General features: G+C 44.0%; 1 protein-coding gene and 1 long non-coding RNA gene across 2 annotated transcripts in view; both read left to right on the top strand.

Annotated features, from left to right (window-relative positions):
- LOC147614294 (uncharacterized) overlaps nucleotides 1-24985 on the top strand; it is a 57877-nt gene extending 32892 nt beyond the window's left edge. The window contains exons 2-3 of the mRNA XM_086780869.1: nucleotides 23668-23708; nucleotides 23801-24985. Of these exons, the coding sequence (XP_086636995.1) occupies nucleotides 23668-23708; nucleotides 23801-24889 (1130 nt within the window). The 3' untranslated portion in view covers nucleotides 24890-24985. The remainder of the gene's footprint in view (nucleotides 1-23667; nucleotides 23709-23800) is intronic.
- Nucleotides 24986-25229: 244 nt separating this feature from the next.
- LOC147614293 (uncharacterized) lies at nucleotides 25230-25815 on the top strand. The gene is made up of 2 exons (XR_015263103.1): nucleotides 25230-25463; nucleotides 25547-25815. It is a non-coding gene; the product is annotated as an uncharacterized LOC147614293 (long non-coding RNA).
- Nucleotides 25816-27053: the final 1238 nt, after the last annotated feature.

Genomic DNA, 27053 nt, shown 5'->3' with positions numbered 1-27053 from the left:
GGCCTCCTCAATGAGCGGGCTGATCCATGGCAATGCTCCTATGTCCTTGAGGAGGTTGTTTAGGCGATGAGCCATACAAAAGGACACCGTGACATGTCCATACATAGCTTGGAGGATAGCTCCCACCGCCCTATTGGAAGGCTCCCCATCCGCAACAAAGCCCACTACATGCTCGGAGCCAATGATCTCCATGGTGGTAGCCCACTCCGCCGCAAGCACATCCGTTGCCGGATGCATCATGAGATGAGACGAAGAACATCTCTCCGCGGGAATATGCAACCATGCCATGAATACTCCTCTTGCGGGTGTCGCTTCATCCATCCACAATGAGGGAGATTCCGTTCCCCTCCCATTGCTGCTTTGTGTTGTTGGCCGCTTGCTCTACAATGCGCTTCTCCTTTGTGAGCAATGTAGTGCGCAAGCTCTCGGATGAGGGGGGCGTATAGGTTGAGCCATACTCCCCAATCTTCTTAACCATGACCTTGAAGTATTCCAACCTATTCAAGAAAGCAATTTACTAATGAGGATGACGAAAACATGACTGATGAAATGGCAATGATCGATTGCACTTACCTAGCCGCTTGAAAGGCAATGTGGTCGTGGAAGAAGAAGCGGGCCACCGCCATATCCACCACCTCCTTCAACTTGGGTTTCCAATACTCCCCAAGTGTAGATTGTCGCTGTGGGCTACGCAAGGGTTGAGAGGCAGTGGAGATGGAGGGTGTCGGCGTCATGGATGGAGCAACATTCTGACTCGATGGTGAAGGTGATGGCATGCATGATCCCGATCCACCACATGACTCCATTGGGCAAAGCTTGCATGCCCATGGTCGAGAACCGCCTCCATCAGCGGATGGGGTGTAGTTTAACCTCCTCCCACCATGTCCATCCCGTCGTCGTCCTACGGGAAGCCCCGTCACGTGAGGAGAATGCCATGGTTGAAGATGGCTTGAACCTTGAGAAAGAAAGAAAGATATATATTAAGCGTCTACTAAAGAGCCAATGGGCCTATGAGACCAAAGTGATACAATAATGTCCATGGCATATCTCATCATGGAATGGAAAATAAAACAGAAAGAAAACATAAATATAGCTCTCTCACTAGGGTGATACAAAACTGTCCATGGAAATTCATCATGGGAGAGAGAGAGAGAGAGAGAGAGAGAGAGAGAGAGAGAGGCTTGAGCCTCGAGGGAGAGGCTCTAGAGACTAGAGTGCTTTTGTGAGAGCCTAGAGGCTTGGAAGTTGGAAGACTCAAGAGGCTTGAAGGAGTGGTGAGAGAGAGAGAGAGAGAGAGAGAGAGAGAGAGAGAGTAGAGCCTTTGTGAGAGGCTTGGAACTTGGAAGTTGGAAGAAGCTTGAGGGAGAGAGACTAGAGAGAGAGAGAGAGAGTAGAGCCTTGTGTGAGAGGCTTGGAACTTTGAAGTTTGAAGAAGCTTGAGGGAGAGAGACTAGAGAGAGTAGATACACTCATAGAGTGTGGCTTGCCGCTTGAGGCTTGAGGCTTGAGGCTTGAGGCTTGAGGCTTGAGGCTTGAGCAATGAGCAAACTTGCAAAGTGCCAAAGACTCAAGACCTAAGAGACTAGAGAGAGAGAGTTGCTTGAAGAGGTGTGTGTGCTTGTAGCCTTGTTCTTATATAGATAGGCAAGAGAGAGAGGCAAGGGCCAAGCCTCAAAGGCCAAGGCAAGAGAGAGAGAGGCAAGGCCCAAGCCTCAAGGGCCAAGGGTCAAGGCCCAAGCCTCAAAGGCCAAGGCCCAAGGGGCAAGAGGGGAAGGTATCCCCAAACAGCCAGCTAAACAGCCAGAACACGGACAAAAAAAGGATCGTTTTTGCAGGGCGCAACAGCTCCCACAGGTCCATCCCCCACAACGTCCCATGGCAGCAGTTGTCCATGTCCCCCATCCCTTGTGAGGGACGCCTCCAGTTAGACGTCCGACCGTCCCCTTCCATCCCCGTTCTTGACGTGTCCCGAGACGACGTCCCAAGTTGCTGTCCCTTCCGTCCCCAGTGACTATGTGGCTCTTTCTTTGTTGCATCATGCAGTTCTTCCTCTCGCTTTCTGGGGTGAAGCTGTGGCTACCTCAGTTTGTCATTAATCGCTCTCTCACGAAAGCGGGTGAGGGGATGACTCTGGAGGAGGCTTTTATAGGACACAAGCCTTTTGTTTCTCATCTACATGTTTTTGGTTGTGTTGCTTATGTGCATGTCCCATATCAGAAGAGGACCACTCGCACTGAAGTCAATGAGGATGATCTTCATAGGCTATAGTCTGAGATCCAAAGGGTACCGCTTTTGGGATCCGGAGGTTGATGACATCATGATGCTCGGTTTGATGAGAGCTTGTTTAGCATCGACTCCTCTCCACTTGATGCACCTTTCGACTTTTTGGATGATCCATTCCCGGAAGATGTTAGTTATCTTATACCTCTTTCACGTCCAGCTCCTCCTCCTCCTCCAGCCACTAGTTCTTGTTGCACCAGCTTCTGCAGCTCCCAGTCCCTCTACGATTCTTGCTTTGACTCTAGGATTACCCCCCACAAGTGCTTACTTTTGAAAGAAAATGAAAACGCAGAAAGAATGCCCAAGTAGATGGCTGGAAACTGAGTTTATTGCTGAATAAGAACACACGGGAAACGCTTAGGTGCTTACAAGATGCAGATAGGATATTGCAAGAGCCAATGATGACAGGTTTTTATCAGAAACCTGAGATAATTGAATGAGGAAAGTAGCTAGGCCTTATATAGTCCTAGGGGAGCATGTCGGCTTGCTGTAATAGGCCAACATCAGAAAAAATGGACAAAATAATCATAAATAACCAAAAAATGCTAGAAATCACCAGAATTGGTGCCAGAAAAATAGGTAGACTAAATACAGATGCAGGGCCTCATAAGTCTGGCCTGTACAAGCATGAATAGACCTAGATATGATCTGGAGATGACACTTTCCAACACCTCCTCTTCAGTGCCAGATGGGTGGACCAACTCCGGCACAGTGCAAAAAATCCTCCAAAGAGTTTGAAGGAACAACCTCCTAATAAAAGGCACAAAGCTTGCGAAGATATGGTACATCTGAATATCGAGAAGGTCTCCGGAAGAAGCCATGAGAAGATTGAGAAGATATCGACAAAACACCAAGATCAATTTGGAGAGAGAAGCCCTCAAGAGATGGAACCATAGATGGCTCCGAAAAATGTGGTACCTCCTTTGCATCTGCAACAAATATCGGGACCGAAGTAGAATCTTCCTCTGAAGAAGAAGGAAATGAAACAACCACTGGAACAAACTGATCATCAGTGATAACTGAATTTGCCAGGTTTGAAGTAGGAACATGATCCAAGATAGTGGAAGATGCCTCCTCTGAAACATAAGAAGGAGAAGCAACTGCCAGGAGAGAAGGCGTCAAAATAGGAAGCTCTAGAATAGGTGAGGATATCTCAACAAAATCATCCACCTGCTCTATAGAAGAACCATTATCCTCCTTTGAAAGAGAGGAGAGAAAATTTGCAATAATAGCATCAGCGTGAAACAGCACAAGGGAAGGAAGATACTCATCCAAAGGGATTAGAGGGACTGATAAGGTCTCTGTTTGAAACTTTTGTAAATAATCCTCTTTTGTGGATAAGGCATTGACTTTTGAATCAGAAGTCTCTTGTGTAACCACCAGGATGGACTCATCTTGCTCCTGTGAAGATGAAAGAACAGGGGGATCATAGACAGCAAGAAAAGCCATCTTAGCATGAGACTTTGTACTCTCCTCTATCGTTGGTGATGTATCTGAGCCATCTGTCATGGGTGAAGTGTTTGAGCCATCGGAGGAGGACTCTTGCTTTGCTTTAGCTTTGCGGGAAGCAGCTTGTCGGGCAAAACATTTGGCCTTTGAATGACCAAGTCGGCCACAAAACTCACAAGAATCCTTCATCGTGGAACCCTTGATGCTGTTAGAATTGTCAGAATCGTCGTCATTGAAAGATGACTTTGTGGTGACTTTTTGCTTGTTGTTGTTGTAGTTCCCTTTTCCGCCTTTGCCTTTGCCCTTGCCCTTGTCAGAGGCAACAAAAGCAGACTGTGACTTGCCTTTTCCGTGAAGCATGCACTTGTCGTGGAGATAACTCACGACTTCCTCAAAAGGGGGGAGAGGATCACGGAAATAAATATTATCCTTGAAAGAGTCAAAGGAAGTAGGCAACTTACCAAGAAGTTTATGGATGGGATTGTTGATGGTGCTCTTGTACTCCTCCGGGTGAACTCTCCAATCTTCTCAAACAAGTTATTTGACTCATTGATTGTAAGGTTCTCTAGATCTGACTCCAATTTGGCAATCTTGTGGGACACGGGAGCAAGACCTGGATGAGAGAAACTCAGATAGGAAAGATTGGGAATAAGAACCACCTGTGGAGCGGCAGGAGCAGGGGATCCAGGCTGTGATGGAGCGGGAGAAGAGATAGGAGAAGGAATGGCTGTAGAGAAGTGGTCTCCTGAAGCCATGTCTGCATACAAATAATCCTCCTCTGTCTCAGGTGGTTTGCTGACAACCTGCTAAGCACCACTGCTGTAGTGCATAACAGTATGGAGAAGTAACGGGAGCAGAGAATACTCTACTAGCCGTCTTTTGACAAAGAATCCTTCTCTTACTCAAGTGGGCTGTAAGAAAAAAACAGCAAAGTACCTCCTCTCAAGCTTGCAAAGCAAGAGAAAGAAGAAAGAATGGAAAGGGAGGGGGGGAATCTGAAAATAGAAGCAGACTATCTCAGGGTTCCTATCCTCAGCACCTATGAAGAGGGTTTCAGCTAATAACAGCAAAATGCAGAAGCTATGCAGAAAACGCAGCCTACAGTAGCAAAACGCAACCACTATGTAGAAAACACAGCCCTCTGAAGAAACCTCAGCTCCTGGAGAGAAAACACTGATGTACGGTTCTACGATTGGTCCGGGGTATGACCACTTTCACCCAAGAAATATCCTAGATATAGAACATGGGCTCTGATACCATGAAAGAAAATGAAAACGCAGAAAGAATGCCCAAGTAGATGGCTGGGAACAGAGTTTATTGCTGAATAAGAACACGCGGCAAACCCGTAGGTGCTTACAAGATGCAGATAGGCTATTGCAGCAGCCAATGATGACAGGTTTTTATCAGAAACCTGAGATAATTGAATGAGGAAAGTAGCTAGGCCTTATATAGTCCTAGGGGAGCAGGTCAGCTTGCTGTAATAGGCCGACAGCAGAAAAAATGAACAAAATAATCATAAATAACCTAAAAATCACTAGAATTGGTGCCAGAAAAATAGGTAGACTAAATGCAGATGCAGGGCCTCATAAGTCTGGCCTGTACAAGCATGAATAGACCTAGACATGAGTCCATTTGGAGATGACACTTTCCAACAACTTCATCACCTCTCCTAGCAGCATTGGATGAGTCCTCTACTGCAGTTGTATCTTCTTCTCCACGCTTTGAGAGGAAGGTTGGCCTACCTCGGTGGGTTCAGCAACTTCTTAGAGATTCTGGTCTCCCTGATGCACAACTCCATAAACGAGATCTCTACCACCACCCCTGGACCTCGCCGTTCATCTCGGGCTTCCACATCTCAACACAGTGAATTATGCTCTCATGAGTTGTCTCCACTGATGAGATGAGCCTGAGAGTTGAGAGGAGGCTCTTTCACAACCGCAGTGGCGGCAAGCCATGGCAGTGGAGATGTCCTCTATTGAGAGTAATCACACTTGGTCTTTGGTGCCACGGCCTTTACATCGTCGTGTGATTGGTGTGAAATGGATTTTCAAAGTCAAGTTTCATGCAGATGGTACTTTGGACAAGTACAAAGCCCACCTTTGTTGCTCGAGGATATACTCAGATGGCAATCGAAGACTTTGACGAGACATCTCCTACAACTAGGTATACCACCAGCAAGATTGTTTTGGCTCTGGTTGCACACTTCAGATGGCCCCTGTTCCAAATGTCAAATCTGCTTTTCTGAATGGAGATTTAGAGGAGGAAGTTTATGTTGAGCAGCCTCCTGGTTTTGTGATTCGGGGATAGGACAGCCATGTGTATCTTTTGAAGAAGGCCCTTTATGGTCTCAAACAGATACCCCGTGCTTGGTATAAGAAGATTGATGCCTTCTTGTTATCTCTTGCTTTGAGAGAGAATATGCAGACAACAATCTCTATGTGCTTCTTTTTGATGGAGATATTTGTGTCATTATTTTGTATGCTGATGACCTCATCCTTTCTGGATCAGATACTGAGTTGGTCACTCATGTTCAGTCAAAGCTTTCAGCATCATTTGAGATTGATCTTGGCCGCCTTCATCATTTTCTTGGGCTGGAGGTTTGGTAGAAAGATGGTTGTATCTTCATTTCTCAGCAGAAGTATGTGAAGAAGCTGCTCTCACTTTATGGGTTGTCAGACTGTACGCCTCTCTCTTGTCTCATGGATCCCAATGCCAAGTTATCCAAGGAGGATGATACACCCTTGGTGGATTCCAAAGAGTATCGGGAGATTGTTGGCTCCTTGCTTTATCTTGCCAACACCCATCCAGATATCTCCTATGCTATGAGTGTCCTCAGCCATTTCTCAACAACCGCTCGAAGGTCTCATTGGCAGGCAGCCTTGAGAATTCTTCATTATCTTCGAGGTACTTCAGATTATGGTATCACCTATTCTAGTGGTGCTGATTTGGTTGGTTTCACGTATTCTGATTAGGTAGGCTGCATTGATACTCAGAGGTCTACATCTGGATATTACTTCATGCTTGGTATTGGATTGGTTTCTTGGAAGTCTCAAAAGCAGAGGACTGTTTGTACTTCTTCCACCGAGGCTGAGTACAAATCCTACCTTCTCTCCTCCACTGAGGCACTTTGGATTCATCAGATTCTAGAGCATTTGTGCTATGCTGACACTTCCTTGGTTACCATCTTCTTGGATTCCCAGAGTGCTATTGCTCTAGCTCAGAATCTTGTGATACTTGGACAATCCAAGCATATTGAGGTGCATTATCATTTTGTATGCGATTAGATCATGCGATCCATGGCCTCGTAGACCTTGCCTATGCATGGTTGCATAGCGTCTACAATCCTCAATAGGTGGACTATGGGCCTCACCTGTCATGTGCACAGTGTGTATCTATCGTGTGCTACACGCACACAAGACTAGCCTCGAGGTTTGGGGAAGCTTGGAGCTAGGCACGTTGATTGGCGAGCTGAGTTAGGGATAGACTAACGTGCGGGCACCCAAGTATGGACGGGCAGGCGCCCAAGTGTGGACGCCCGATGACAAGCCAAGAGCCTATAAAAGAGCGGCCAAGGTTAGTTATTGGGATATAGAGAGTCTCGCGAGTTTGTGAGAGCTCTATGGTCTTGGAGCTTGGATCTAGTGCAGACGTGCACCTGCTTTATGCAGCCGAGGCCGGCAGCAATCTCGAGGCCTGCGAGGGTAGCTTTGTGGCGGTATGGGACGTCGCGAAGAGGAGATTAGTCGGTACGTCAACCTAGTTAGCTCAGCTCGTGGCTCGGTGGGGACAGCCAAGACTGTGGGTGGCTAACACGACAGAAGGAAAGTCTTCGGATCAACCTTCGAAGAATTCAAGTTCGACACCAGCGAAGAAGAAACGACTCCTTAGGGCCTTAAAGCTCAAGATGGAAGGACGTTGTTTTATCTGCAAAGAAAAAAGACACATGCGTAACGAGTGCCCGAAGCAAAAGGGTGCAAAGACAAACGCAGGACCCAAGCCAAAGGCAGCTAACCAGTTGTCTTTGACAGGTACGTCAATTACTGTACTTTCTCGTCCTAGTACTTGTTGTGATTGTCTGTTCAATTCTAAAGTATTTGGCTTGCATGATCTTCTCCGAGTTTATGGAGAAGTGAATGGCCATAAGATTCACATTCTTTTAGACCCTAGCAGCTCACACAACTTTGTCAACTACAAACTTGTGCAGAAATTGAGTCTTAATACGACACTCAGCGATCATACCTATGAGGTACGCCTACCTACGGGAAGGCAAGTTTGGGATCGAAAGGTGGAGATGCTTCCAATCCAGATTCAGGACTACAAAGACACTCTGGAATGCTATGTAATGCATCTAGAAAATATAGATTTGTTATTGGGGATTGAGTGGTTTAAGACTCTTCAAGTCCAGATAGATTGGTCTAGTCATATTTTTTCTTTTCAGCATAGGGACACCAAGTATAGTATTTTAGGTGATTGTATACATCCTTCTGAGGGACCTCTTGTAAATACTATTGATTTTGGAAATATAATGGATTCTTCTTTGTATACCGCTTTCTATTGTGTATTGATTCCACTTTCTTCCTTTCTCATTCCTTCCTTGGATGTAAATGAATTAAGTGTGTTTGAGAGCAAAGAATTACAGAAGATACTTGATTCGTTTCAAGACGTATTTCCTAAGGAACTGCCATTGGGTTTACCACCTGAACAGGCAGTAGATCATCGTATTGACTTGATCCTTGGTGCTCATCCTGTCGGGAAAGTGTCCATATCCCTTTCATGTTAAATTCAAAAAATATTCTCTCCCAAAAGGAAAATTCGTATTTTTCACTAGGCGCAAAAACAATTAAAATCGAAATTTAATTTTCACGTGAAGTTCGGTTCACGCATGAAAACTGTTTCACGGCGTGAAACACTAGTTTACGCAGTAAAAAAAACGAAATTTATTTTTTCGTAAAGTCCAACGTGAACTGTTTTACACCATAGATGTACTCTAAAAATACAACAACTTCCTCATACAGTGTTTTTTAAAATTCTTCCTTTTGGAATACTCTAAAAAACATGTTGCGAAACAAGGAAAAAATTCTCGGGCGGAAAATTTTTTCGTCTTGAGATAGTGGTGGAAAATAAGTTTTAGGACCTCCTCTTCCATCTGGAAGTCCCTAGCATACGTTTTTTCCGGAAAAATATCTCTAAGAGGTCATTCACGTGCGTAAAGCGCCTAAGACCAAGGTCGAGTTAAAAGTTAGGGAAAAAGAGCCTGCGGAGGACAAAGACCCAAAAGGGAACATAAACACGAAAGAGCCAAAAGCTACACAGGATGCAAAAGCATCCACATCAAAGACCACCACACAAACCTCAACACCCATATGTACGACACAGGAAACAAAACCCAAAAGAAAATTCGATCTCGTCACATGAGTAAATATAATGAAAAATTGACAAACCAAAGAAAGTCGGAGAATGAAACAAGTTCTAGTACATCACTAAGTGAGGATAAAACAAGTTCTTACTCTTCGCTCAGTGCACTGCATAGACCAATCAAGAAACTAGAACCCACCCAACCACCCCAAATGGATAATAATGATCACATGACATATGCGGAACGCAAAAATCAAGCTCAGGAGAGCATGCTTAGCTTGGCTGAATGTCTTACAGGGTCACTGGTTGTGATTGAACCTCATAATGCCAAACCTAAAACAGCAACCAAAATACAAAGCCTAGAGGAGTACCGCTTTCCCTTTCAAGAGGAAGACATACTCTCTACCATAGCAGCTATAAAACGCGTTTTTTATATATTGGACGCGACGGGACGTTTTTTATAATAAAAAACGTCCAATTGATAAAAAACGTGAATTTTTTTTTAATTTTTTTTTCAAAAAAACGTTAAAAAACGTTTTTCAAAAATAAAAAACGTTTTTTATAATAAAAAACGTTTTTTATTTAAAAAACGTGAGTTTTTTATCATTAATAAAAAACTTGCTGAATGATTTTTTTTCTAATACATACATTAATAAAAACCTTTTTTAATCCTTTTCATGTATATATGCATGTTAACACCTATATGTATATGTACATATATGAGTATATACACGTGTATATATATATATATATATATATATAACCTTTTTTGATGTTTTTCATGTATGTATGCATGTTAACACCTATGTCTATATGTACATATATTTGTATATGCACATGTGTATATATACATGTGTGTGTGTGTGTGTGTTGTATGTACACACACACGCGCGCACACACACACACACACACACACATATATATGTATGTATGTATGTATGTATGTGTGTGTGTGTGTGTGTGTGTGTACATACATTATATATATATATATATATATATATATATATATATATACGTTTTTTATTATTTAAAAAAATGGCGTTTTTTATTTTGGCTTGATAAAAACGACGTATTATACACGTATTATACTTTGCCGTATTATACGTCCCGTCCCGTACCTGGCTGCTATGCTCTCTACAAAAGAGTCATTTGAAACAGACTGTACGAATTACAGGCTTGAGAAAGCACGTAAGGAATTCGATAATTCCCTTACAAGATTAAAACAGTCTCTCAAAATCTCATTCGGAGGAATGCTCTTCTCTCATGATAAAGCGAGTATCACATCAACACTTGCACCTTTAATGGCTCAACTTGAGTTATACAAGGACATAACGAACTACATAAAATAGGAATGTCACGATTCGTAAGATTCCAAACAGTCCGCATTAAGAATTGTTAGAGAGCCAAGTGTGTCATTGTACGCATTGGGTACTCTTGAAAAAGCTGAGATTCAAACAGAGGATGAAAGTGAATGGGAATATGAAACAGACACAGGAGCTGAAGCTGAAACAATAACCGAAACTCCTTGGTTCCTTTGGAAGATTCTATCATGGTATGGTTGGATTTCTCTACAGGTAAGTGCAAATGCGCATTGATCAGTGAAAAGATGTAAGGGGGAAGAGAGCTTGAGCTCTTGCAAGCACACACACACTCACAAAACCCTAATAGAGAACACACAAGGTGAGAGGCTGAAAATCTTCTTCTTCTTCACTCAACACTCAACACACCATATACAAGAATAAGAGTACACACAATATGAAAGGTACTCAACCAAATACATACACGGGTTCTCTATAGTGTGAACCCGACTAAATGAGCTGGCGCTATAACTATGCTAGTCTCTAGAATGGCTGTCACACAGCCTGTCATCCCACTGGCCACATATCTCCCATGATCTCACCAACCATGCCAGTGGTGTAAGTGTGGGGCCCATCTCCCAGGCGGGTCATCAGTGTCCACCGCCTCACTAGACGAGCTCGATATCTCAACACTCCTCCTCGAGCTCAACTCCATCTCATGTACACCAAGCGAAGCCCTGAATCTGCGGAGCTTCTCTGTACCCAATGCTTTGGTGAAGATGTCAGCTACCTGATCTTCTGTGCTGACATAAACAAGGTCAAGGTCTCCTGCCAAGACCTTCTCTCTGACGAAATGGTAGTGGACCTCTATATGCTTCGTGCGAGCATGAAAGACTGGGTTCCTGGCCAACTGTATACTGCTAATGTTGTCACAGAAAATGACAACTTGTCTATCCACTGATAGACCCAAATCTGCAAGTAGCTTTCTCAACCAAGCTGCCTCACATGCTGCCATAGCAGCTCCTCTGTACTCGGCCTCTGTACTGGATAGAGCAACCGTAGGCTGCTTCTTGCTGCTCCAAGTCACAGCAGCACTCCCCAAAGAAAACATGAATCCACTGGTAGATCTTCTATCTGAGATACTACCAGCCCAATCAGCATCTGTGTACCCATGTACACATATCTCTGTCCCAGTCTCATAGAATAGTCCACAATGCAAAGTAGACCTCACATACCTCAGTATGCGTCTCACTGCATCCAAATGCGGTTTCCGTGGAACCTGCATAAACTGACTCACCAACCCAACAGCATAGCTCAAATCTGGTCTGGTGATGGTCATATAGATCAAGCTTCCTACTATGTGCCTATACATAGTAGGGTCCTCCAAGATCTCTCCTGAATCTGCACTCAACTTGCCATTCTGATCCAATGGCATTGAGATAGGCTTACAGCCTGTCATACCATACTTGGACAACATGTCCAAGCCATACTGTCTCTGCAGTAATCCAATACCATGTGGTGACCTAATCACCTCAATGCCCAAGAAATATCTGAGCTCCCCAAGATCCTTCATCTCGAACTTCTGTCTAAGCAAGATCTTTACATCAAAGATCTCTGCATCATGGTCCCCCGTAATGATCAAGTCATTTGCATAGATGACAACAAGCACAACCCCTCTATCACCATGTCTCACATACAGCGAGAAATCTGCATTGGCTACATGAAAGCCAATAGTGACAAGATATTCAGAAATCTTGTTAGACCATGCTCTTGGTGCTTGCTTTAAGCCATACAAGGCTTTCTTCAACCTGCAAACATGCTCGGGGTGACCCATATCCTCATAACCAGGTGGCTGCAACATATACACCTCTTCTTGCAAATCCCCATGCAAGAATGCATTCTTTACATCCATCTGATGTAAAGACCATTGCTTTGACGCAGCCACTGCTATCACAACCCAACCCTCACTGTTGCCATCTTGGCAACTGGGCTGAAAGTTTCCTCATAATCAATCCCATATGTTTGCGCATATCCTTTGGCTACCAATCTAGCCTTGTACCTGTTTATGCTTCCATCACTGTTATGTTTAACTTTGTACACCCACTTGCATCCAATGGCTTTCTTGCCTTCAGGCAATTGCACTAAATCCCAAGTTTCATTTCCATATAGTGCATCCATCTCCTCATCCATAGCTTTCTCCCAACACACATTTCCAACAGTCTCATCAATGCATGTGGGCTCTACAACCTGCACAACCTTTGCCATATATGCATAGTGATGTGCCACATAACCATCATATGTAAATCTCTGCACAGGGTTCTTCACTCTCCCTGATCTTCGCAGCTTTTCATTCATGGCTTCCATAGCCTTCTTTACACCAGGTGTTCTCATAGCTGGGATCCCAAGCTCCTCATCAAGGCTCATATCTGAGCCACTAGACTCTCCATCAACATGAGAATGCCCTGCAGAAATGTCAGGCATGCCAAGGGACTCAACCACTTTCACTTTTCCTTTACGTGATGTACTAATCACATTTGCAGGATTGGTATTATGACGTAGCCTGCCACTCCATGGTCTATCAATAGACCCACTAGATGAGGACTCTCCTGGTCCCCGCTCAAAGACTGTGATTGCTGACCTGCATTCTGTGCAACCACACTTCCACTGACATCAGTCCCAACAGCTTCTTTTTCAGCAGCATACCAGCTGCTCATCTCATCAAAGACAACATCCCTGCTTACCCTCAACTCACGTGTAGCAGGGTTATAACACCTGTATCCCTTTTGCTCAAGGGAATATCCAATAAACACACATTTTTCAGCTTTCGGATCCAGCTTAGTTCTCAGCTCATCTGGCACATGCACATATGCAATGCATCCAAAGACTTTCAGATGAGACAAATCTGGTTTTCTGCCAGTAAACCTCTCCTCTGGAGTTACATCATGTATGGCTGCAGTTGGAGTCCTGTTCATGATGTATACTGCTGTAGAAACAACCTCAGCCCAATAGCTATGCGGCATATTTTTCTCTTCCATCAATGCTCGCGCAATTTCAGCAATGTCCCCGTTTTTCCGCTCAGCAACTCCATTTTGTTGCTGAGTGTATCTGCATGTAAACTGTCTCCGAATACCATTCTTCTTCAAAAATTCAGAGAACTCATTGGAGAAGTACTCTCCCCCTCCATATGACCTTAGGCACTTTACATATTTCCCTGTTTGCTTTTCAACCAAAACTCTGAATTCTGAAAGTGAGTGAACACCTCACTCTTCTCTCTCATGAAATATACCCACACTTTCCTTGTGTGGTCATCAATGAAGTCACATAATACCTGCAGCCTCCCATAGACATGGTCTTCGTAGGACCCCATACATCTGAATGCACAACATCTAGTGCATTTCTGCTCACATATCTATTACGTGGAAATACATGCTTTGTTTGCTTTCCAAATTGGCATGCTTCACATATTCTCTGCATACCTTCCACTTTAAACTTTGGCAGTCTTGTCACAATTCCTTTAGTCTGCATAGACTTCATTCGCTGCACATTCACATGTCCAATTCTTTTATGCCATATGTCTGTGTCTGCAACAATTCTTGAACCATTTGCAAACATCGCAGCACTCATTTCAGGCATGTCTACATTCAATGTAAACATTCTGTCCACTCTGTTGCCTTTTGCAACCAACCTGCACTTGTCTTTAAAATCTTCAACATAACAACCATCAAGGTTAAACCGAATCTGCAAACCCTGCTCAATCATCTGGCCAACTAAAACCAGATTCTTTGTTATGTTCGGTACATGAAGTACATCTGCAAGGTACTTCACTTTGCCATCTTGCATAGACAATGGCACATCTCCAACATGGGCAATTGGATGAGCAGTGTCATCCCCTGTTTCCGCAAAACCTGGTCTTTCCGGGTTTTTCATCTCCTTGAACCACTCCCCATGACTCGTCATGTGGTTCGAAGCGCCTGAATCCACATACCATACATTATCTTTTTGTGTTGCATCAACATTTTTAGACATGGCATTCACGACATGCTGCATAACAAACAACCTTTCATTATTCTCATTATTTCTGCTTGAGGATGCATAGTTGTTTTGCTGCACTTTCCCATTTTGCATGTCAGCCTGCTTCTTATAACATTCTGCTTGCACATGTCCAGGCTTACCACAATAATAGCATTTACGTGCATCATTATATTGTCTTTGCCAATTTCCACGGTCTCTTTGACTCCCCCTGCCTCTGAATTTGCCTCTTCCACCTGCGTGTTGTTGTTGTTGTTGTTGATTCTGGGACTGTTGCTGCTGCTGCTGCTGGCCATAATTCTGATTACCTGTTCGGCCACCTCCTTGACCGCGTCCACGGCCTCCTCTACCTCGTCCTCTTCTTGAACTTGTGTAGAAGGCCTGTTGCTCTGAACTGTTTTTGCTTTGTGAAGACTGTTGGTCTTCACCCAAGCTCTTCTCTTCGATAATCAGCATAGACACCAAATCTGTAAAGTTGGGAATGTTTTTCCGAGTCTGAATAGACGTCTTAAACGCCTTGTATTGTGGCCCGAGACCACGTAGACAGACTTCCACTTTGTCATCATCATCTACTGACACACCAATAGATGCAAGGGATTCCACAATACCCTTTATCTTCAGCGCATAGTCATTCACAGACATGCTCTTTTTCTCTACAGTATGAAGTTCATTCTTCAACTGTATCTTACGTGCCTTGGTATTTGTTTCATAGAGCTTTACCAAGGTGTCCCACGTCTCCTTGGGGGACTTGGCATCCTGAATATGCCCAATCATGGTGTCCTGTATACTAATGGAAAGCCAATACATAACCTTCCTGGCTCCTTGGTTCCAGTCTTTAAACTCTTTCACATCTGCAACAGTCGGATTTATATCCGGTATCTCCGGTGCCTCTTCATGCTCACCTTCTATGTAGTCCCAATAGCCTTTTCCCATTAGGAAATTCGTCAACCTGAACCTCCAAGCATGGAAGTTATTCTTATCAAGCTTCTCAGCCACAATCTGAGTTATCCCATCATTTGACATCTTGCCAAACACACAATTTTACCAGAAACTGCACTCTGGTTTTTCTGCACAAACTGCTGTATTTTTTGCACAGCGGTACTGTAGTACTCTCAAATGTCACAACCAGTAACTGCAATGTGCATACATACACCCAATGGCAACTGTTGACCTCTTTGCAGCACCCACAGTGTCTGCACAGTCAATCTGTCTTCCTACAGTTCTTAAAACAGAGTTCTGCAGAGAATCGATGACTTACTCGCAGTGCTCGAAATTGCCTGCTTTCAGAAAAAACGGAGGTCCAGACGCGCCCGAAACGCGTTTTCGGTCCAAAAAATGGAGTCCGATAGGACAAAATAGTTGCCCTATAGCTTTACTCCCGCGAAGAAAGCTCCTCAATCAGAGATCATTTGCCGGTGCCTCTCGTAGAGCTCCCGACAAGGGTGTAGTCACCAACACAAATAGGGAAGAGTAGTTGCAGCTCTTACCCTCGTACCGCTTCCTGTGGTTCTCTTGCTTGCAGCTCAGCCCTTAGCACGAACCAGGCTCTGATACCATGAAAAGATGTAAGGGGGAAGAGAGCTTGAGCTCTTGCAAGCACACACACACTCACAAAACCCTAATAGAGAACACACAAGGTGAGAGGCTGAAAATCTTCTTCTTCTTCACTCAACACTCAACACACTATATAGAAGAATAAGAGAGCACACAATATGAAAGGTACTCAACCAAATACATACACGGGTTCTCTATAGTGTGAACCCGACTAAATGAGCTGGCGCTATAACTATGCCAGTCTCTAGAATGGCTGTCACACAGCCTGTTATCCCACTGGCCGCATATCTCCCATGATCTCACCAACCATGCCAGTGGTGTAAGTGTGGGGCCTATCCCCCAGGCGGGTCATCAGTGTCCACCGCCTCACTAGCCGAGCTCGATATCTCAACAATCAGCCCTCGAGCAAGTCATAACATCATGACAATAGACACTTGGGTGTCGTTGGGACAACCTAAACTCACCCCCACAAGCAATAGTCTTGCAAAAGGAACCAATGACTAAAACATTAAAGTTCCAGGTTACTTTAGATACACTACTCAAACAATCGATGGCGATATGGAATTAACATTTCATGTTACCTTAGATTCCCTTGAGTATGATGATGTCTTTGGTGGACCGTGGATAAGTGAATCGTTGTATTCCCTAGATGAATCCATGCAAACAGTCCATAGTTACCACGGAACGGGAACGTTCCGGGAACGTCGGATGCTAGAACGGGAGCGGGAACGGGAACGGGAGCAGATCGGGAACGTCGCGGAACGCCACGTCATATGACATGTCAGCATATGACACAAAAAAATGTAACTTTTTGTATACGGATAGCTAAATATGCTTCCTAATATTTGCTCCCCCAAGACATGAACATACATTTCTGCAAGCAAAACACACCCCCTCCCCCATTTTTTTTTTTTTTGCGGAACGTTCCGACGTTCCGGGAACGTGCCTTCGCCCGGAACGGCGTTCCGGCGTTCCAGGAAGGCGAAACGACGTTCCGTGGTAACTATGAAACAGTCACCTTGAACATTCTTGCCGGCAATGTTGTCATGTGCACAGTGGGTATCTACCGTGTGCTATACGCATGCAAGACTAGTTTCGAGGCTTGGGGAAGCTTGGAACTAGGCAGGCTGATTGACGAGCTGAGTTAGGGAAATACTAACGGGCGGGCACCCAAGTATGGACGGGCGAGCGGCCAAGTGTGGACGCCCGATGACCGGCCAAGAGCCTATAAAAGGGTGGCCAAGGTTAGTTATTGTATTATAGAGAGTCTCGCGAGTTTGTGAGAGCTCTATGGTCTTGGAGCCTGGATCTAGTGCAGACGTGCACCTGCTTTACGCAGCCGAGGCCAGCAGCAGTCTCGAGTCCCGCGAGGGCAGCTTCGTGGCGGTATGGGACGTCACGAGGAGGAGATTGGTCGGTACGTCAACCTAGTTAGCTCAGCTCGTGGCTCGGTGGGGACAGCCAAGACTGTGGGCTTGCCCACGGCTGTCATGGTTGGGAGGTGAGTCAGGCCTGCACCCCCTTGCTTGTTTGTTGTTCGTTTGTTTGCAGGATTCGAGTTTCGAACCAAGATCGATCACGAGGGGATCCGTGGGGATTTGACAGTGGTATCAGAGCATACCTCGTGAATGAGCAAGTCGGTAGGTAGAGAAGAAGAGGTCGAAGAACGGTATGTGTTAAAAAGCTTGCTGTTTTTTCTGTGCATATTGCAGTTTTCAGATTTGGTATGTGTTTTTTATTCATCAAAGAAACCCATGTTGATGGGAGATGGTAGTTAAGTAGGGTTGATTGCTTTTGCAAAGAAGAGGCTTGCTTTGTTGTGCAGTCGCATAACCTGTAGGGAGAGAAAACAGAAAAAAAAAGGAAGAAAAAGCACGTTTGCTTTTTTGGCGAACGAGAGAGAGAGAGCGAGAGACGGGCTGGATGGGTTGGATCGCCTATTTGCTGGCCGGTTGTGCGCTGGCGGGTGATCCTTGACGACGTGCTGCAGGCTGGGATAGGTGTTGCTGGCGTTGGGCTACAGGCGGTTGAAGGCTAGGCCTGCCAAGCCAAGCGGCCAGGCAGCCAAGCCATGTAGGCGCCCAGACTAGGCGGTGGGCGGGTGTCCAGGCCAGGCCGGCGCCCAGGCCTACGGAGGTGCCCAGCCATGCCCTGTAGGCGGCCAGCGCAGGTAACGCAACAGGCTGGCAGCAGGGGCCGGTTTCTAGTAGCCGACGGGCAGGCGTGTAGGCGACGGCAAGAAAGCAGCCGGCAGCTTCAATCGACGGCAGCCAGCACATCGTCGGGTGAATCTTGGAGGAGCGAAAAAAAAAACAAGGAAAGCTTACGTTTACGTTTTTAGCTTTCGTTTTTTTTAAGAGTTTAATTTTTTTTAAAAGTTTTAAAAGACCCTCCTCCAAAGTTTAAAGGTGCTTATTTTTTTTTAAAAAGGAAAAAGAATATATATATATATATATATATATATATATATATATATATATATATATATAAAACACACAAAAGCTAAGCTTAGCTTTTGGAGATTTTTGGCTTTTGGGAAACCTTTATAAACCCCTCAAGTGGGCTTCTTGCCACACATCTCTCAAGTTCTCAAGTTTTCAAGCTCTCAAGCTCTCAAGTTCGCTCGCACTTTTGTTGTGCAAAGATCAAATTTTCTCTCCGCGCACCCTCTTCACGATGTCGACCCAAGAATCGGAGTTGGAGCCCCTTGTGGAACGCGAAGGCTTGCTGGCTACGGAAGGTACCGATGCCGATCTTTTTGACGATTTTGTGTCAAAATCAGATTTCCAAGAGTTCAAAGTAGCTCTCGAAGCTTCCTCGATGGAACGCCAGGCACAAATCGCAGCCCAGATGCAAGCTTTGCAGAACTCCATCGCTCTATTGACCACTATTCTCTCTACTTTCTCGGGTATGGATACCTTGGCTTCAGCTTTAGGCCCCAATATTACTCCGGAACCGTTCAGGGGTGAGCAAAAGCAGTGAACCAAGGAGATCGTGGACACGTGGCTACACAAGTGGCAAGTTCACTTTCAGTTTCATCCATATGATGATGGAAAGAAAATCCAATTAGCAGCACGTTTCCTGTCCGGCAAAGCTTTGCTTTGGTGGAAGGAACTCAACCCACTTGGGCACAATTTGAAGATATCTTCAAGAAAGAATTCCTCAAGAAAGAGGATGATTACGATGTTGTTGCCCGGTTTTCAGCTTTGACCATGACCTCGCAGCACCTCACTTATGAGGTCTACCTCCAGAAGTTTTGTGACTTGCAGATGAAAGCAAGTCTACGGGATCACATGAGTGGCACCAAATCCCCTGCATAAACAACTGCCATGGACACTAGTCCAATGTACATACATGATAAGAAAGCACGGGTGAATCAATTGGGTGGCCAAATGGTGACATGCAGCAGCAGCATGCCAGTGAAGATGAGAGTGAGGATGAGCTTCATGCTTCTATGTCACAAGCTACCCATCACCATGAGGCGAGTACTTCATGTGGATGATCATTCATGGATGATCATCTTGGACCCTCTTGAGCCTAATGCATCGGTTAGGCGCAAGATTAGGGACCAGCTTTCCATGTACAGGTCATTTCATGGATCGTATGGCTATCATGATGCACAGATCGACCGCTCCAAAGTTGGTGCTGCTCTATGGTGGGAGGACTCTGGTTCGAATGGACCGGAGCTACAGCAGCTGGCTATCCCTACAGCACCTGGCCATCCGCATACTTAGCTAGGTCATCAGCTTCTCTTGCTTGGAGTAACTTTGCCACATTGCCTCTAGGAAGAGGAACCGACTCGGGGTAGAGCGTGCCAATGACCTTGTCTTCGTCCGTCCGAAATTGCGAATGCTTTGCAAGAGCATGACCAAGAAGGCAAATCCCTTCACTAAGTGGGAGATGAGTCAACAAGTAGAGCAACAAGAGGATGAGGTGTAGTAGCAGCATGCCAGTGAGGATGAGAGTGAGGATGAGATTGGCACAAGCTATCCATGACCATGAAGCGAGCAGTTCACGTGGATGATCATTCATGGATCATGATTCATGGTCCATACTACTTAGTTCTAGCCTCTAGCCGCTAAGCTTTAGCACTTTTTGTCATCGACTCATTTGAGTCCTTTCATGTATTGTGCCTCCTTAAGGCTTAGTCCCGACTTGAGTCATGACCATTTTAATGTAAATTTGTGCTCATTTTGATGTACTTCCAAAGTAGAAGTAGTGTAGAGTAGAAAAACTTAAAAAAAGAGTATTTTTTTGAGTGCCGTTCCCTTTCCCATCCCCGTTCTCGTCCCCCGTTACCATACCTCGTCCCTTGTGACTATGTTCTACACCCACTATTTGGCACTGATGACGTTAGTGGGGATGTCGTAGTATCTAGGCCATACTATGCATAATGGAGTTGATAGTTATATAGTCGTGTGGGATGACTACCATGAGTATATAACATGCACGTTCCTAAAAGGTGAATTTGGGCATGTTCCTGGATTCATCTAGGTATATATATATACATTTCATTTTCCCAAAGAACTCTCACAACTGAGAGTAGAATCATTGCTTTTCCTTCATCGTGTACTTGAAACACATGAAACTGAATGGCAAGGTGAAAGTTTTGATTCTTATGAATATTTCAACAGTGAATCTTGAAGATTTAATAGTTGTTGCAAAACTTGTAGGCCTGAAATTAGGGTTTGCAGAATCTAATTCTTGAACGATAGCACATGATAGTGTTCCTTTCTTTGTGGGCAACACTCAAAGTCAAAAAGACACAACAGCTGAAAACAGCTAGTAATGGGCTGTAAAACAGTTTTCAACAGCTATGGAGATATATAAATTTCTTCCCATTAAGAGTTGGATGAAGATAATTGATTATAGTAGCTTGTAGAAGAGAGCAAGCTATAGCTCTAGGGTTTTTCAACACTTCAAACGGGTTTTTCCTTCATAAGATATGAGCAAAAACTCTATATCAGTTTTCTTAGGCAATAAAAAGAGAAATACGATTTTTTGTTCTAGATAGAGGAGAGATAATATGAAGTGGTGGTAGCATGGGGTGATCTGGTGTGGGAAGCATTGCCATGTGTCCCTTGAGTCATAAGGTGGTTTCCTACGCCCAAAAGCCCAAATTTTGGGGCTTTCGAGAGTCTGCCGAGGTAAAACTTTGTCTGCCCAAAAATTTAGTGTTGTGAGAACCCGCAACCATTCAATATGAATTAAGGTTTTAAACTAAATACTTACTACCTGCAAAACCCATCAAATGTCCCATTAGGCAAACAAGTGATGCAATACACTTGTCCATCAGGGTGTCCCCATCATCCGGACATCACATGCCTTTTAACCAGGCATTCAAAACTAGCCATACAAATCAAAATTAAATTTAGAAGCACTTATGCTTTCAATTTGAGCTCATCAAGGAAAGAAGCTCCATCTACTAATGACACTTGGAAATACGTCCTGCCTTGTCAATGGGCTCCCTAGGATTTATCCATAGTACATGTCAATAGAACACCTGGCATGCCACACACACATGTCAAATGGTGACCCATCCATGGCCATGTACATGCACAGAATTTAATCTTAGGCCCGAGAAATTAGGGATCTTGGGACAAATCCTTCTTTCAACTTGCGTTCTTCCTTGTGAGTGTTTATCCCTTTTGTAACTTTTTGATAGCCATTGGTACCTTTATCTGTTGTGTAGTTCATAATTGCATTCTGTACTTGTACTCAGCCTTGTGACCCATCCATGGCCATGTACATGCACAGGATTTAATCTTAAGCTGGAGAAATTAGGGATCTTGTGACAATGCCATCTTTCAACTTGTGTTCTTCCTTGTGAGTGTTTATCCCTTTTGTAACTTTTCGATAGCCATTTGTACTTCTATCTGTTGTGTAGTTCATAATTGCATTCCGTACTTGTACTCAGCCTCGTGATCCTACCATACTTTGCATACCGCATGCATACTGTACTCCATGCAAAATGCATAAGCTTCTATGTAAATTTCGAAGTTTCTATTCATCCGAGACCTTATCGGGCAGCCCCTATGCCTCGTTAATGCATTCCCATGCAACCTGCATGCATTATATATACACTTCTGTTTTCAATATACCCTTTTTTTTGCATTTGAATGGAGAAGTCGTGTCTGAGGGGCATCTGAGCTGTCAAAGGTACTTGGGATTTGCACCCAGCCTCAACCACACCACCGTCATTCAATCGGGTTCTCTCTCTCTGGACCGACCGTTCTACTAGTTGAACTACACGCCCGTCGATTTCAATTTATATTCCTACTATTCAACTTAGAAAAAGAATGGCGTACTTAACATACCTTTTTATCTGGCCATAGGTGATGCTGCGAGGAAGCACCTTGTGGGTTTTTGAACCCAGGATCTCTTGGTCCTAGGCAAACACCTTTACCACTTCGGCTATCACCTCATCGGCTGGGCTCGGTCCTTTGAATCAATACAAGTTAGATTAGGTTAGGTGTGTATAATTTCTGCTGTTCTCTCTCTGTTAGCACTTCCATAGCATCGGTAGGTCTACACTGAGGGCCTTGAGGTCCTGCCTACAGTCTAAGATGCATATCACCATCATGAAAGAGTACTACACCCCTGCGGCCTATTCTGCTGTTCTCTTTCTCTATTAGCGCTTTAATAGAATCAGTAGGTCTACACCAAGGGCTCTGAGGTCTTGCCTATAATCTAAGATACATCTCACCTATTCTTAGGAAAGATACACCTATGCTGTAGACCTAATGGTGCATGCTCCCATTGTCCTCCATGGTCACAATCAGGATCTTCCTATTCAAAGGATTCTGAAAGAGCTTGGATGTGGTGTATGTGATGACACTTTTATTGACGTGGAGATCGGAGGTGCATGTGATGTATCATGTGAGTTTCCCAGTATCCTGAAATGTCTGCCATGAGTGTAAGGAATTGATCTCTATGTAGGCTCATCTTTGGTGGTAGGGTTTGTGGTTGTACCCATGTCATATAAATGCATATCTGCCAGATTGATCTCAGTGTAGGCTCATCTTTGGTGGTAGGATTTATGGTTGTATCCATGTCCTATGAATTTATATCAGCCAGATGTCATCTGGAGCTCCTGGCCACATACTGTATGTGGCTACCCTGTTATTGAATGGTGGTAATGTGTCTATGGTGAGGTCATTTGTTGGATCCATTTTTATGCCTTGGTATACCAACAATTGTCTACTTCCTGTAATGTAAATGTATGGACCAAGGCAAAGCCAACCATTGGAGTGGCTGCATGTCATCTGGCATGCTCCGAAAACTGCAAGCCCTCTGCATGCAATTCACCAGTTGCAGAGACGTGGTGTGAGATAGAGGGTTTGCTGCAGAGAGCATCATAATCTAGTAAGCTCCAATCTAGCAATGTGAGGTCAACTGCACAAAAGGTTGCTTCATACTTGCTTCTGGTCAGACCAATCAATCAAAGAGGAGGTATTTTGTTTGAACCTACTGGAAATGGGATTGAAAGCCTTGCTCTCTAGCGTGCACATCTTCTGGCCACTCCTGCCTCTGCAGCTGGTTTCATATGAAATTTTGGGCCCCGTCTAAGAGGGAGGGAGGGAGGGAGTTGCAATGTATATTTTCTAAGATATTTCAGTTCTGAAATTATTTATTTGAGTTGCTTGGTTGAATGATCATCTATAGGAAGTTTGAATTTTTTTACCTTTTAACTACTTTACAGAGCCAAGATTGAGAAGATCTGCAGCATCTTCAAGTCAGGAGGTCTGCGTCTTGTCTAATTTTTGATTCTGTATCTTCTGAAGAACATGTGATTGTGATTTTGATTTTAATAAGCTTATGTTATTGAAATCCAGGAATCCACATCTTCTGGGTCATCACAGAAGGCATTGGAGGATTCTGAAGATGCACCGTACAACAAGCAAACACAAAGCCTCTCCACTTGTGGTCTTTTTATGTCAGAGACGGGCTTGCTGTCCAGGCAAAGTTTGCAACCCTCTGCAAGCTATGCAGGTGGCAGTATTAGTGAAGTGGCTTCAATGGAATTGGAGTCTCTTCGACAGAGAATCAGAAACAGTGTGGATGTGCTACCAAATTATGCTAGAGAAAAGACGGATTCCTGGAGAATGCGTGCTTTTTCTGAACTCGTGGAATCATCACATCCGGGAAGTTCAAGGTGGTCCAACATTGACATTTCTTCCGACAGTTTTGCAGACACAAGTCAAGAGGACTTCATTGAATCATATATAGGAAGCTTGGGGGGGGCAGTCCACGGCCAAGGTTTTCATTCTGCTTCTCATGATGAAGTCCAGAAGTGTGGGCTATGTGTCAAGGACCTATCTCAGAAGTCACCTTGGAGTTTTTCCAGGATTCCCGGCAGCAAGGAGTTGCCTGTGGTTGGCATTCTTGATTGTGGTCATGTTTACCATGCTGAATGTCTTGATCAGGCCACTCCACTCATGCACGCACATGATCCTCCTTGCCCTAGATGCAATGTTGAGAAGAGATTTCAGATCAAGGTGCAAGGAGAGAGTAACGATAATCTAAAGACCGTTGGTTTTACAGGACATGCCTTTGTAAAGGGTAAGCTTTCTAGGGTGGGTGTGGCAACGGAGGATTTTACTGGTCTGGAGCTGAGTTCTAAAAATTCTGAACCAAGTTGGAATCATCCTAGCTCCTCTGAAAGCTCTTCAAGGAAAGGGGTTGTACATCCCTCACCTCGCAGTGCTGAGAGGAATTTCTCAACCAAATCACTTTTAAAAAAGCAGTTCTCTTTTAGGGGAAAGCTAAGCAGAGACCCAACCATCAGTAGCTCTGGATCCAAAAGGCCAGGATATCCGGCAAGGGTGTCACCTGAAAATAGTATTAAGGAAGACGCCCCTATGGATAATAGGAGAAAAATCCAGTCAAGTGCCTTAGGATTTGGACATTTGAACAGACAGTAGAACCGATTCACGATTTTTTATTGTTATGGGCAGAAATAGACCTTTTGGCATTGTTAGGCTCACACAAAATGAGTCAATTGAGTGGCCCTATTAAAAGCTGTTGAGCTTCACTTGTTCTGATTTAAGCTTTAGAGAGCATCAACTGCACCCAAGGCATGAGCATATAAGGTTTTAAGATTTATCACAGAAGTACTGTCTTACACTGGCTATGATTTGCATTAGTATAGATGCCTGTTCAGAGAAAAAAATTCACACTTTTCCATGCTACAGCTTTGAGAAAAAAGGGAGCTTTCACTCAAGCGGCTATAATTCTATCATGTTCCTTTTGCAGGAGCATAGTCCTGCATCTTCGGAAAAATATTCTGTTTCATTTGGTTGTTTGCTATGCATTTGCTAATTAAGCATGGTTCTACATTGGTTAGCTGCTTGCTCTTAAAGCTGGGAAAGAAGCATTTTTTCCTTGATTTGAGGAGGGGGATTGAGTTCATAGCTATGAATTGAGCTGCTTCTAGAAGGCATGTCTGCAGGTGGTGGTAAAGAGGAAGAGGATGGAGTTGGCCATGCCAAGAGCCAGGTAAATATTTGAAGCTTTGGGTAGCTGGATATTACAAAGTTGAGGTTCTTTTCTTACAATTAATGGTGGGAGGTATTGCGCAGTTTGCGATTGATGCGCTTCATGAATTGCATATTTCAGTATATGCTTGTAGTATTCAAGTTGTTGAGTATAAAAGTAGTTCTAGGAGTGGTGTGATTGATGTGCTTCTTGGATTCTTGTATTCAAGTTAAGTGAACTGTAAAGGACAATTGTTTTGAATAGTAAGACAATGATGTACAATTAGTAAAGTGTCCTTCCTTACAAAGGACCTACCCCCTTCACAAGGAAGTCAAGGTTGGATTTATATATTTATCAAGGTCTTTTAAGTGAAGCAATGGAGAAACAGAAACATCTCATTGTACATGTTCAATAAAGTGTGTTTTTAATCCTGAGCTTGCAAGCTTAAGGCAATTGTAGCTTTTGTTGGTGTGGTTATACATGGTGTATGTGTGTTGGGTGCTTAGCACTTGGGCAAATTGTAGAGTGAAAGGGCGTGGGCGAAGCTTGAATGAAGGACAAAGTGGAGCAGTCGGTAATTTTGAAGCGGACTCGGATGCGTCTAGACATAGTAATAGAACTTGAATTTTTGACTAGGCCGAGCCAAGTTTTGTTTTTTGTTTTATTTATATGTAGTGTTTTGGTGAATTACAAAGAAACAAGGTCGGTCAAGGTCTCATAGAACTTGAATTCTTGATTGGGCAGAGCCATGAGGAAGGCTTTTGATTGAGTTGTTTTCTGTTTTATTTATATGTAATAGTGTTTTGAAGAATAAAAAAAATAACAAGTAAGGTCTCATATTTCGGGAAAGAAAGAAAAACACAAGAAGGGGGTCGTCATGTATCATGTACAAGTGAGGCACGTATCAAGAATTATTCACACTTAGGCACTCGAGATGTGAGGTGTAATGTTAATTTCCAAAATTCCTCACATTTTTGGTGGAGTTGGCTAGTCATGTACAACTCTTGCAGTTTGGAATGTCTTGGTGCTCCCTTTCTTTTGCAAGGTGAGTTAAGTTGGTTGTCATGGGTCACATCGATAAGGAAAAAACTTTGGGTTTGCATGCAATAGCTGAACACTTGGAGGAGTTGATCAATGAGGTACATCAACAAGAGTATGAGCAGGTATAGCTTACTAAGCGAGGATTCAAGAAAGCTTTGTTATCCTCTCATATCATCAAATATTAAGTGGCCTAAGTTGTATGCCTTTAAGGGTGCTTTGTGGACACATGTTAACAAGTATGGCTCCAAGAGACTTCCTCTAGTTTTTGTGAAGCAAATTGTAAATGCACAAAAGTGTTGCACACACGTGTGAATAGGAGTTTTGAGTAATATTGAAGTTTATTTAGCAGAATGGAAGCTTCTTTGTCGAATCAAAGAAGGTTCGATGTTTATGGTCCTTTTTTTTTCTCTCCAGAAACAACGTATTATTTAACAGAAAATAGCCTTAAAAGGCTAAATACAAACTTGCCTCTATGTAGCACAGAACAAAGGAGGGGAGAAGGCTTTCTCATACAAGAGTTGGGGGAGGGGGGTCAGGGATTGGGGTCAGCCACTCCGGAGGAATGGTGCA

This window comes from Cibotium barometz, chromosome 42 (genome assembly GCF_041138505.1).
Source record: "Cibotium barometz isolate CiBa-2024 chromosome 42, ASM4113850v1, whole genome shotgun sequence".
In the NCBI taxonomy this organism is placed as follows: domain Eukaryota; kingdom Viridiplantae; phylum Streptophyta; class Polypodiopsida; order Cyatheales; family Cibotiaceae; genus Cibotium; species Cibotium barometz.
This window is presented reverse-complemented; position numbering and strand designations above follow the sequence as displayed.